Raw genomic sequence first — 13,739 nt, forward strand, 5'->3', positions numbered from 1 at the left:
AAAAACAAAACCACTTCTTCCATAAAGCCTTTCTTCCTGGACCACCCTCACCACTTCTGCACCGTCTTTACCACCACATCCTTTCAACTCTTTTCCTTTTCAGTTTCCCCTTTCTTCTATTATCTTCCTTCAGATTTGTTCTGAGTTTACTTTGGGGCTACGTAAGGCAGTGTGCACTGGGTTTAGTGATTTGCAAGCTGATTTGTTACTGCTGTTTTGATCTGTCCTGCATTCTGTGTTTTGATTGTGATATTTATAATGTTTATGGTTTTATTTTCTTTGTACGCTGCCCTGTTCAGTTTACTGGAGGGTGATCTAGAGACAGCTTTAAAATGAATACACATTCAGTGGCAATTACCGTATTTTTTGCACCATAACACTCACTTTTTTCCTCCTAGAAAGTAAGGGGAAATGTCTGTGCCTGTTATGGAGGGAATGCCTACGGGTGGCATGCCTATGGATTTTCCTCCTCTAAAAACTATGTGCATGTTATGGTCGGGTGCGTGTTATAGAGCGAAAAATACGGTACTTCTTAGTCAGTGTGTCTACAGTAGCATCCTCAGCCACCCATCAATGGGTCATATTCAACGTAACATGAACCAAAATGTTCCATCAGCACAATCATTTCTGCTTGAGCACAGAATGCTCTCCCCCTCCCCTCCATGTCCCCTAAATCCGGTCCAGGTCCCCCCCTCCCCAACCCTCCAAAGCAGATTTGGGGGTGGTACTGCAGAAGGAAGGGGGAATCTCATGGCAATCACGTAATCTTTGCTAGTGCAACTATTTAAGTGAAAATCACATGATGGTATGACGGATAATGGATTACAAGTCAACTTCTGCAAGTCAACGTGAGCTGCCTTTGGGTAATAAAGCCCCGTTTTGGGTTTTTCTTTTGCAGGTGGGTGCGCGAGTTTCTCAATGACGAAAACAAAGGCTTGGATGTGCTGGTGGATTATCTCTCCTTTGCTCAGTGTGCGGTGATGTAAGTGTCTGCATTTCCTTTGAGGTGCCCCTGAATCTTCCTGCCTCTTTGTCTCACTATTGGAAGCAGCGGGACTTTGAAGGCAGGTTGCTGGGCATTGCGAGTGGGGAGAATCCTTCAGGCTTCCCATAGACTCTGTGTTACAACAGGATGCTTGGCTACACGGAATGTTGGCCTGATCAAAAAAAAAGCTCTTATTATGTTCTTATGGAACACATTTGTAGACAAAATCAGTCCAGAAGGATAACTAGCTACCTGGTTTTTTGTTTTTTAATCAGTCTTGGGGCCTATTCATATTCTCATTCAGAGTCCCAGGCAGGCAGACTAATGTTGTTGAATTCAACATTTTCCATCTGGAACATCTTTAGCTGGCAACCATCTGCTGCAATGGTTTCCCGGCTTCCCTTTCTCAACTTTTGTGATAGTCACCACCTTGGGGTATCTATTAGGGGCATAAATCTGCTTGCTAGTTGATTAATCATCTGGCCTTTCAGTGATGAACTGGTTATGCTAAAACTAATTCAAATATTATGAAAACCTCAGTTCAGGTGCCTTTCCGAGAAGAAGCGAGACAAATTTGCATCAGTGTCTCTGGGCAAGTTCAGGTGGCAGATGGTTGGGGTCACGCTGGCACTGAAGTCAGGGCACTGCTGAAAAGGCCCTCTCATTGGCCCCCATGCCACCCCTTTCTTAGTGTCCCCGAGGAAGATTTTTACAGTTTGAGGCAGGCTCACATGGAAAGAGATACACCTGAAGGCACTTTGATCCCAAGCCATTTAGAGGTGCAAAACAAGGGCAGGTAACCTCTTTCAGCCCAAGGGCCACATTTCCTTCTGGGCAACCTTTTGAGGGCCACATGCCAGGGGTGGGGCCAGAGGCAAAAGTAAGTAGAGCAATGAGACTCTGTACAGCAGGCTAGTTTATGCACACATGCTTTAGCCTCTATATAGGCAAGCTAGAGGCATCACACCCCCCCCCAGCCCATCAAAAACACCCAGAAGAGGGTGCAAAACAGAGGGAGCATATGGCTGGAGAAGGTGTACGACCTGGAGAGAGAGATTTGGAGGACCGCATTCGACCCCTGAACCATAAGGTCCCCACCTGTGCTGTAAAGGTTAAGGCCAGTATTTCAAACTGGGATCTTTAAATGGACCAGGAGGCCAGTGTAGTTGCTTTAAAACTCTTCACCGAGATGCAAAGAGCAGCATGGGAGCGACTTGTGAGTCAGTGCCCTGCTGAGCGTCCAGTTCCCCTTTTCACAAGGGAATTGCTTTGGCAGCAACCAGCTCTGAAGGTCTATCCTTAATCATAGAGATGGAGGGGGCTGCGAGGGCCATCTAGTCCCACTCCCTGCAATGAAGGAATCTTTTTGCCCAAACCACAACCCTGAGATTAAGAGTTCTCATGCTTCACCAGCTGAGCTATCTGTGACTCCTTCCAGGATTCAGTGGACACAGCTCTAGTAGCTCCCAGGAAGCAAGTTGGTGTGTGCAGCACCTGCTCTAATGTAGACTGCCAGGTGGTTCACTTCTAATGTAAAGCCAGCCTGTAGCACAGTGCAGATTGGCCTGTATGCTGTGAGCACACATCTGATGCAATGCTAGCCTGGGAATTTGTCATAGGGCAGGCCCAGCCTTAAAAAAACATATCTGCCTGCCTGCCTGCCTGCCTGCCTGCGTGTATGTATATATATGCCTTGTACCTGTTTTTCTTTGTGCTCAGATCCTGCTTACGCAGGGGGAGATTTGAGCCTATGCCTTGTCGCATGCCAAGCTGCTGGGCTTGTGGCCTGTTGGGAAGAGCCCCCGTGAATCCAGAGCTTGAGCGCTCTACGCAGCTTTTGTTCTCGAATGTCTCTGTGTCTGTGTGTGTGTGTACGGCTGGGGGGTGTCTGTGTGTCTGTGGGCATAGGTATGGTGTGTGATCCCTCTCTGCCCTCCAGGTTTGATTTTGAGGGCCTGGAAAGTGGTGAGGATGGAGCGCTGGAAAAGCTGAAATCCTGGAGCAGGTCCATAGAGGATCTGCAGCACCCCAGCACCCTGTCTGCACCCTACGCCAACAGCCTTGCTCGCTCTGCGCGCCAGTCTGCCCTCCGGTATGTACCTCTGCCCTGCTGCGCCTTCTGGTGTGTAGCCTTCTGAGCTCTGCCGTTGGTCGTAATAATAAGCCCCCTCCCTGCTTTCTGCCCTCCAGGGGATGCCGTGTGCTGATCTCTTCTCCCCACTCCCATCCTTCCCCCCTGATGCTCCTCTGGCGGTAGCTGGCCATGTCTCCTCTCTGCTCCAGGCCTTCTCTTTGCTCTGTTTGCCTGTCTTTGCTGGGTCTCCTGTTCTCTCTCTTTCTCTGTCCTTCTCACCTAGGTAAGTATTTCTGCACTGGGCTGCTGCGTGAGGAATTCTGTGCACAGTCCCCGGGCTGGATGGTTGCCTAGGTGCATGAAGATGTGTGCGGGAATGCAGAGGGGGCCCCTGCAGTCCACACCCAGGGTTGGTGGCCTGGTGGCAAGCAGGTGGCCAAGCAGCCATTGGGGACGGATGATCCATGAGCAAGGTCCAAGACTCCTGGTACCTCGCAGTCCAGAGGTTCCTGTCCTGGGAATGGACATGGATCAAACTCCAACTTAGTCACAGGCCCATTGGCTGACTTTGGAAAAGCTCCTTCTCTCTCAGACTCTGATTCCCATCTGTAAAATGGAAAGAAAAACAGTTTTACCTCGCAGGGCTATTGCTCCTGACAATTTTAACTGTATGCCTGTTGATTCTTGATAATAGTAGGCATTCGGTACTTTGAGGTGGCTGGATATCCTTGCAGGTCCAGCAGAGAAATTCTGTGGTGTCTTTGTTTATTATTTGTTTCATAAAAAATTACATACCACTTGATTGTAAAAACAAACGATCACCCAACCACAACCTCAAAGCAGTTTACACATGGAGGCAGCTATTGAGCAACAAGGGCTGCTGAAAGATTATTATCATTTTCCTCCTTCAAAGAGTGATGGGTGGTTGGAAGGAAGTACCGTATTTTTCGCTCTATAAGACGCACCAGACCACAAGACGCACCTAGTTTTTGGAGGAGGAAAACAAGAAAAAAAATATTCTGAATCTCAGAAACCAGAACAGCAAGAGTGAAAGCAGTGAAAGAGTGAAAGAGTGACTGCGCAGTGAAAGCAGCAATCCCTCTTGCTGTTCTGGCTTCTGGGATAGCTGTGCAGCCTGCATTCGCTCCATAAGACGCACACACATTTCCCCTTACTTTTTAGGAGGGAAAAAGTGAGTCTTACAGAGCAAAAAATACGGTATTGCTGTTTGTGGTATATACATTCATCCTGCTATTTTGACTGGTTAAACAGGTTTGGGAGGCTTTTGTGTTTACCCAAATCCTGCAAAACATAGTTGACCAAGATAAGAAACAGAACACGTTGAAACAATGCCTTTTTTGTATCATTTCCAACTCTTTGCCTCTAGCCTAAGAAATATTAAACCAAGTTTAGAGGGTACTCCAGGGAATCAGGAGACAGGATGCCTACATGGTACCCAGGGGTTGGGTGGACTCCTTTTCTTACTTAGTTTGGTCATCTGGTTCCCTTTCCAACTCATGTCTTTAAAAATGGGGAGCTCATGAGTTCAGACATTCTTAGCATAGGTGGGCGAATCTGCATAATACCTGTGGGAACTCCATCTTGGATGAGGGTCGTGGCTGCGAAGGGGTCAGTGTCTCCCCATACTGTCCTGGAGAGACATGGCAGATATATATGCTGAGCCCCAAACTCAGCCAAAGGCTCAAATCAGGCCATACAGACCGTATTTTTCGCTCTATAGGACGCACCCAACCATAGGACGCACCTTGTTTTAGAGGGGGAGAACAAGAAAAAAAAAATCTCCCCCTCTCTGCGCAGCGCCCCTTCAGTGAAGTGGCAGGAGAAACAGAGCCCCTTCCATTTCTCCTCCCGCTTCGCTGAAGGGGTGCTGCGCCTTAGCTGAAGGGGCACCTAGCCTTCAGCGATAGCAACGCGAAGCCTCCGGAGCGCGGTGGGAGCGCTCCCACTGTGCTTCGGAGGCTTCGCGTTGCTATCGCTGAAGCCAAAGAGCCTGCATTTGCTCCATAAGACGCACACACATTTCCCCTTAATTTTTGGAGGGGGAAATGTGCGTCTTATAGAGCGAAAAATATGGTACTTTCCCTCCTTGATCATTGAGGTTTCGGCCCTTGTGTTCTTTCTGTGTCTCAAGCACCTAGAGAGTATTCCAGATTTTTTACAAGAAACTTCTTTATTCCTTTTGGAAAACCCCATTTTAATCCCCAGTGTATTTACAATATTTTTGCTTCATGTTTTTGGGAACTGTATAACTTTTTTTTTAAGCAGCATGACTTTAATTTCTCCTTGTTTCAGCAAATAAAAGCTGAATGTCCTATCTCTTGAGGGGTGTTTGTGCATGTGTTGAAAGCTAAAGCTGACAACAGTGGTCTCCTGGAACTTAGCTTTTAAGTAGATTAGCAAAACCCCTGAGTTGATCTTAGACTCCAAATGAGCGGTAGCCATTCAGCCTTTCTTTTGCCAGCAAGAAACCCACATCTTGGGCAAACCTTCTGACAGAAGCTGGTGGTTCTAATTACAGCTCTCCCTTCCTGTTCTTAGCTGCGGCCGTGACCTCATCACTGGCATGGGGCAAACATTTTTTTGAGCCTCACTGCTTTTTGTGTGTGTGTGTGTGTGTGTATGAGTGTGCTAAATGTAAGACTCTCTTTTTGCCAGATACACCACCCTTCCCAGCAGGAAAGCCCTGAAGAACTCACGGCTGGTTAGCCAGAAGGATGACGTCCACGTTTGCATCCTGTGCTTACGAGCCATTATGAACTACCAGGTAATGCTGGCAGGATCCTTCTTATTCTTCCTATTGCCTGCCTCTAGCTAGGATCAGGGATGCCTGTTGGCTGCAAGTCTAAACCCAACATTTCATGAGTGGGGGAAACTGAATTCTACCCTAGCAGAGTAAAATAAATCAAAATGTGTGCTTGTACTTATTTATTTACATTTGTAGCCTGGCTCTATCTAAAGGGCCTGGGATGGGCTGTGGGAGTTGGAAACAAGTGCAGACGATTGGACACATAAGACATGTGTGTGTGTGTGTGTGTGTGTAATAAATCTGAGCCAAAAGAACTTTTTTGAGGGGCAGGAGGGAGGCATGAACCCCTTTGCTATTGTGTGATGTGCGATATTCCTTTGAAAACACATCGTTTATTTATTTTTAGTAATGCCAGTTTCCTAGATGATTTGCACTATATAATGACTCCACTCCAGGCTGTGCCTGGGCTGCTAAATCAACAGTTTCGCTGAGGTTTCACTGGTTCTTTCTACTCCTAATACTTCTATGCATTTCTTCCCCTTTTTGCATGTCAGTATGGATTCAATCTGGTCATGTCTCATCCTCACGCTGTCAATGAGATTGCCCTCAGCTTGAACAATAAGAACCCCAGGTAAGGCGGCTGGGTGCGCCCTGTGGAAACGTGGATAACTTACCCTCTGTAGGTGGACTAATGTGGCTCCCTTTGTTTGGCTCTTGGTGTGTTTAAAAATGCCAGGTCCTGCTTGCCTTACAACCAGCGTCAAGTCTCTTCAGCTGTCCGCTGGGCTTCTCCTACCAGTAAGGGGTTTTAGTTGTGTGATGGGACTAAGAAATTCACATCCATGGAGAACTGCTGTCCTCAAAACTCTTCACAAAGAAGTCAAGGCTGGTGTCACAGGGTGCTCCTCAGCCAAAGGAAAGCACACGGCAGATAGTTAACTCTTCATTGACGAAAGCGGACGCTGAGAATAGTTTCTATGACTCTGAATACTTACACATACCAGTCTAGCGTCTAGGCTGCTATTCCCAGCTCTGTGCTCTATAGAGCAGTTGCAGCAACAGGGCACCACTCCCCCTTCACCTTTTTATGGATTTCCCCCCCTCCTGGTTCTGGGAGACAGTCAGGGGCGCCGACTTATAAAAAATATTGGGGGAGCCCGTGAAAGCTCATGAATAATAAATAAGCTCATGAATATGCAGATAAAGTGGCGCCGCCTCCTTGTGAGCGAATAGGGGAGAGCGTGCTGCGCCTATTAATCAGCTCCGAAGGAAATTGGGTGGAGCTTTTGCTCGGGAGGGAGGGCAGGAGGCATGCAGCCCGACCCTGTGCATTTTGGGCTTGGGGAGGGGCGGCGGTGGCGCTCTGCTGGAGGGGCGCCGGAGATTATTGGGGGGGCAGAGCCCCCCCAAACGAATTTTTGAGGGGGCTCGGGCCCCCTCAGGCCCCATGGAGTCGGCACCTATGGAGACAGTGGTGCAGGAGCGGGTGGGGAAGCCCCCAACCCTTCACTTGCCTCTCCTGCCGCTCCCTCTTTTTCTTCAAACCCATCCTGTGCTCCACCCTCCAGTTCTGAAGCTGTCATGGACTGGCTTAGCACAAGAGGAGTGGTGGAAGACACCAGCTAGGGAACCCCCAAGGGAATCCGCAGGGGAAGAAGGCTCAGAGCCAGGGGTTTGGTGGTGAGACAACAGAAGCTGCCTCTGCCTCTGCCTCTGCCTCTTGCCTCCTGGCAAGTAGAGGTCCCCACAAATCACTACTCTCCCACAAATCCCTTCCCCTGGTGCACACGAGTCAGCGTCCTTCCGGTCCCTGACAGCTGGAGACAGACACTTCTTAAGTGAGCTGAAAGTGACTTGAGAGAACCATCACTTTTCATGATGCCCTCCAGACAGATTGACATTTGTTGTTGCATGTCATTGATGCAGTACAGTGGTGCCTCGCAAGACGAAAAGAATCCGTTCTGTAATTCTCTTCGTCTAGCGGTTTTTTCGTCTTGCGAAGCAAGCCCATTGAAGGATTAGCGCTATTAGCGGCTTTTAGCGGCTTTTAGCGGCTTATCTGCTGATTGGATCAGCTGATAAGCGGCTTAGCGGCTTAGAAAAAAGGGGGGGGGGAAACCCAGCAGGAACTTGCAAGACATTGTCGTCTTGCGAAGTAAGCCCATAGGAGATTCGTTTTGCGAAGCACCTCCAAAACGGAAAACTCTTTCGTCTAGCGAGTTTTCCGTCTTGCGAGGCATTCGTCTTGCGGGGCACCACTGTACTAGTGCACCAGGGCTAGATTTATACTGGATCATCCACACATCATTCCGCCTTTTTAGATGTCCTCTGATGCTTCCCCAGTGTTATTGCCCCACACTCCTACACTGCAGTGTGACAAAAGTGGGCGTCCTCTAAGAAAGAGAGCATTTGTGTTATGAAATGTTACAGGATTTCAGCAGGAAATTAGGGGAGACGCACTGATTGGAAAGGAAGCAGTATAGCCACCCTTAAACATTTGCTGGCACAAACAGTATTGAAAACAGGATCGTGTATAATAATAATAATAATAATAATAATAATAATAATAATAATAATAATTTATTATTTATACCCCGCCCATCTGGCTGGGCTTCCCCAGCCACTCTGGGCGGCTTCCAAAAGAATATTAAAATACTATAATACATCAAACATTAAACGCTTCCCTAAACAGGGCTGCCTTCAGATGTCTTCTAAAAGTCTGGTAGTTGTTGTTCTCTTTGACATCTGGTGGGAGGGTGTTCCACAGGGAAGGCGCCACTACCCAGAAGGCCCTCTGCCTGGTTCCCTGTAACTTGGCTTCTCGCAGTGAGGGAACTGCCAGAAGGCCCTCGGTGCTGGACCTCAGTGTCCGGGTAGAACGATGGGGGTGGAGACACTCCTTCAGGTATACTGGACTGAGGCCGTTTAGAGCTTTAAAGGTCAGCACCAACACTTTGAATTGTGCTCGGAAACGTACTGGGAGCCAATGTAGGTCTTTCAAGACCGGTGTTATGTGGTCTCTGCGGCCGCTCCCAGTCACCAGTCTAGCTGCCGCGTTCTGGATTAGTTGTAGTTTCCGGGTCACCTTCAAAGGTAGCCCCACGTAGAGCGCATTGCAGTATAACTGCCCCAAGACCAACATGAGCACAAATCATAACAGATGCACAATGAAAAGGATGTCTGGAGGGGTCTGTGGTGTGTGATACCATGGATCCCTCCCTATATTGCCTCTGGTCAAACAAGTTTTGCAGTTTTTTGAAATGCTTCGTGAAACCCTACAAAACCTGTTTAGCCAACATGGAAGTGGAATGAGTTCACACGCTATTAGCAGCCATCCCTCCTTCAAGCTGCCATCGGCTCTGAAAAACGAAACGAAACAATGGCCTGCCTCCAGCTAGTGAAACTGATTTCGAGCAGGTTTTAATTTGCAGAACAGATGTGCACTTGGACCACTTTCTCCTGTTTCCTCATATTGTTTGGCCTAACCGAAATCTCTGTGCGCAGCCAGAAAAACTGTCTGGGCCATGTTGTTGATATAAAGTGCATTGATCATCTGCGGTTTCCAGGCCTTCCATTGCAAAGTTGCTGGTTTACATCTTGTGTTGGCTTATCACATATCCAGTCCTGGCACTATATGATGAATGGGCACTTATACAGAGGGAAGCAAGCTCATGAGTGAACCATGTCCCTGGGGGTCTTTGGGTATGCTCTGCAAAGTAATGTTTACAATATGAACTACAAAATATAATTTATATACAATATTTCTTCTTCTTGCATAGATGTTATAAGTTTGCACTTTTTTTATTGCCTCCCCTTGCCCTAACCATATTAATTCAGCATTTGAAAACGCAGTCCAGTTAGGAAACTCCCTGCTGGGCTCAGTCTAATGACCAGTCTTGCCCAGTGTTCTGTATTTGATAGCAGCCAAGGAGACTTGGTTTTTTTTAAAAAAAGCCTTCACAATACTTCATCAGGATTTTAGTGTGCATTTCCCCCCTAGGCACACGTTTGCATGCAATTTTGCTGAACATGCACACGTTTGCAAATAATTTTCCCTGAATACAATGCATTTTTGTATACCACTACACCATCTCAGCTCTCCAGAAATTAGAACAGACACCGGGTTTTTTACGACGGAAAGTGGCTTATGCCAAATCAGAACATCGGTGCATCTAGCTCAGTACTGCTGACACTGGGTGGCAGGTTTCGGGCAGAAGTCTTTCCTCAGTCCTACCAGGAGACACCAGGCATTGAACTTGGCACCTTCTGTGTGCAAAGTAATGGCCATTCCTCATTACATCTGGGCAAATCAAAGTCAGCCAGTGTCACCCATGTGGGCAAAGTGAAAGAGAAGGTACCTTTTAATAGCTGCACCTTTTAATAATTGTGTAGAATATGGAATTTCAGCAGGTATAGTTTGCATGAAAACCAATGGGAAGCACTGCTTAACCAAGAAGGCAGTGGGGCCTGAGGAGCAAACCAGATACACTGTTGTTCAGATAAAGTTCTTCAAACTGCCCTTTAATTGGTAAACTGAGAATGCCATGGAGATAAAAAGCAAAACAAGCCCTTTCTCACTTGAAAGCTGCTGTTAAAGTGGCAGGATCATGCCAGACATGGGTGTAAAATACTGAACTAACTGATCAATTGCATCACAGATAACTCGGTTCTGCCCCCCTGACATAAAGCCTGCTCCCCGTGAAATAAATCCTGGCTCCGCCCATGATGCCAGATATATGTGGAGTCACTCTACCCTAGCAGAAGGGTATGCCCTAGAGGCATAGCTGTCAACTTACATATTTGAAAATAAGGGACCAACAGCCTCGAAAATAAGGGATCAGCAGCCAAAATAAGGGATTTTCCGGGCACAGGTATGTTCAACTTCTGAGCCCCTCCGAGCCAAAGGCAGAAAGCCCAGCCAGCAGCCAAACGAAGCCTCAAGTGATGGTTCCCACAGTGCAGCAACCCGGCAAAGGGGATGCAGCAAGGAAAACCACCGTCATCTCTCCGCTGGGAAGCGCTGAGCAAAGGAGAGTCCCCAGGCAATGCGGCTGATTTGATCGGCACAAGGCATGCAAGCTCCACCCCCCAGTCGTTCTTAGACTCCTTATTGGGTGAGCAACACAGCCAAGCAACCCAGTTGGAGCCTCCCTCCTCCCTGGCCGGCAGGGAGGGAGGGAGAGGAGCTGCTTCCTTTGAAACCCGGGACATTTAAGGGCCATCATCAATAAGGGACAGCAGTAGGACACGGCGCTGGGATAAGGAAGTTTCCCGCCAAATAAGGGACAGTTGATAGCTATGCCTAGAGGGGAACCTCCTGTTTACCTAGCATTAGTTGCCGCACCAATGGATGTGTTCAGCTGGAAACCAGAAATGATCAAACTGCGCTAGGAGCAGGGGCAAAGCTGAACAATCAGGGACACCTGCTGATCACAAAACCTACACCTGTGTTGCAAAACTGGAATAGACAACGGTTTGTTGGAAGCAAGGCCGCCTAACATGAAAGCCTCAACTTTGAATGATGGGGTAGTCAGTTTGGTACCCTGCAGGTGTTCCTGGACTTCAGTTCCCACCGGCCCCAGCCAGCATGGCCTGTGGTTGGAGATGATGGGAGTTGTAGTCCAACGACACCTGGAGGTCACTACATTGGCTGCCCCTGCTGCAGGCCTCTGCAACAATTGCATCAGAGGGATGCTGTTACCATTGTGGGATATATTCTGCGTCACCAGCAAAATGACATTGCTTTTCATTTGGTTGGTGGCACATCCTTGCTTCTCTCTTTTCTCTCCAGGACAAAAGCCTTGGTGTTAGAACTGCTGGCAGCTGTTTGTCTGGTGCGTGGGGGCCATGAGATCATTTTGGCTGCTTTTGAGAATTTCAAGGAGGTGAGGACTAATCTACAGCACCCTGGGGGAAATCAGCAACGGGGAACCTGCAGTTATTCTTGAGCTCCCATCAGTTCTGATCATTGGCCATGATAGCTGGGGCTGATGGGAGTTGGAGTCCCAGCAACATCAGAACGCCCCAGGTTCCCCATACCTGGGAGAGACATCAAACTTGGAAGAGGAAGGGAAGGCAAGATGAGGGAAATAGATGTGTGTGGTAGTGGGGACAATTTAGTAGAAAATTGTGCGCACAAGGACAAATGGACAGACAGATACGCAAGTTGAGGGAGGGAGGTGGAGGAAGAGTCGTGTAGCGTAAATGGATAGAGTAGCAGTGGCCAACTTTTGATCCCAAATCAGAGCCCGTGTGTTAGTGCCACTTAGGAGCAAACTGCAATACCAGCACACCTTGGTACCTGTTTACCTCTGCCTTCCTGAGCTCAGGAGTGGCCTCTACACAGGTAGCTCCACTCCACACCATAACTGTGCTTGAAAGCCCACCAGTTCTGTTTCTGGATGGCGTAAACCCCTGTAGTCTTTCATTCAAGATGAAGTTGATTGAAGGCTCTTCTCCTGACACCCTCAGTGTCTGAGGTTAGACAGGTGGACACCAGGCCTCCTTGGAATTCCTTCCCTACGTGTGTGAGCCTGGCACCATCTTTTAAGTGCCAAGCAAAGCCTGCCCTGTTTGCTTAGGCTTTCAATTTCATCTGATCTGCTTTTTTGTGGCATCTTCTCCTCCCCACTTTTTGGTGTATTTTAGTGGATCCTGCTCTCTTAAATGATTATTATTAGCATTATTAATTGTTTTATTCTTCTGTTTGGTCCCTTGAAACATCCATCAAAGGCAGGGAATTCTAAATCCAAAATTAAAATTTAAAAATAGGTGGAGCCTACACATGCAGGGTAGAAGGAGAAGGAGCCAATGCTCTCTCTGCCGAGGGATTCAAGCAGAGCTGCTTGTTCCTCCTCCTGCCCGGGCTGCTGATGTGAGGCTGGGTAAAGGAATGAATACAGGAATGTGCTTGAGAATATCGGAATGTGCATGTGAATCTGGTAGAAGGGATGAATAGCTATGTGAAGGGGTACTTATGGAGAAGTCTACAAAGACTGCATACCGGGAACAGTCTGTATTTGGCTGGCTCACCAGTACTAAAGCACCCTTCAGACCCTGCTGTGCTCTCTGCTTCTCAGGTTTGCAAAGAGCAGCACCGCTTTGAGAAGCTGATGGAGTATTTCCGCAATGAGGACAGCAATATTGACTTCATGGTAAGGAGCAAAAGCCCTGGTGCCCTGAGTTGCATAAAAGCACAAGTCGCTTTTCTGTTTATGCCAGCAGCTCCCACAATCTGATGCGAAGGACAGGTTGCGGTATATACAGTGTCTCTTAAATGCAAGATTATATACATGCTGTCACCGACTGTGCTGTGGGCAAGGACACATTCCAGCCAGGCATAAACACTCGGGCCAGTGGGGGATGTGGCCAACAGAATGTGGCCCAAGAAGAGTTCTGATGGCTGGACATAGCCACCAGTAGCTTCTCCACCCCTGCTGTGGATAATAGATGGGACAATGTTTTTTTTTTTTAAAAAAAATATTTAATCCTTTTTTTGATACCAACATCAACCACAAAAGACACATACAACAAAAACCATAATAACAATAATAACACAATTTGATAATTCAGATTTGAATACAGTGGTACCTTGCAAGACGAATGCCTCGCAAGACGAATGCCTCGCAAGACGAAAAACGCGCAAGACGAAAGAGTTTTCCGGTTTTTGAGTCGTTCCACAAGACGAATTTCCCTATGGGCTTGCTTTGCAAGACGAAACGTCTTGCGAGTTCTTGCGAGTTTGTTTCCTTTTTCTTAAAGCCGCTAAGCCGCTAATAGCCGTGCTTCGCAAGATGAAAAAACCGCAAGACGAAGAGACTCGCGGAACGGATTAATTTCGTCTTGCAAGGCACCACTGTACACTGATATACCTATGACTACATCTTTTTAAACACTATTTCCCCACCTCTCTC

The 13,739-nt window shown here is 47.7% G+C and overlaps 2 protein-coding genes across 2 annotated transcripts in view; both read left to right on the top strand.

The window, feature by feature from the left end:
* The window catches only part of ADCY6 (adenylate cyclase 6), a 934,310-nt gene that overhangs the window by 245,298 nt on the left and 675,273 nt on the right, over positions 1–13,739 (top strand). The gene's annotated exons all lie outside the window — the stretch shown is intronic.
* The window catches only part of FMNL3 (formin like 3), a 103,523-nt gene that overhangs the window by 61,820 nt on the left and 27,964 nt on the right, over positions 1–13,739 (top strand). Inside the window, 6 exon segments of the mRNA XM_083484459.1 lie at positions 899–982; positions 2,925–3,077; positions 5,736–5,844; positions 6,381–6,457; positions 11,618–11,711; positions 12,906–12,980. Coding sequence (XP_083340585.1) covers positions 899–982; positions 2,925–3,077; positions 5,736–5,844; positions 6,381–6,457; positions 11,618–11,711; positions 12,906–12,980 — 592 coding nt within the window.

Source organism: Podarcis liolepis (genome assembly GCF_965112155.1).
Source record: "Podarcis liolepis genome assembly, chromosome: 2".
NCBI lineage: Eukaryota > Metazoa > Chordata > Lepidosauria > Squamata > Lacertidae > Podarcis > Podarcis liolepis.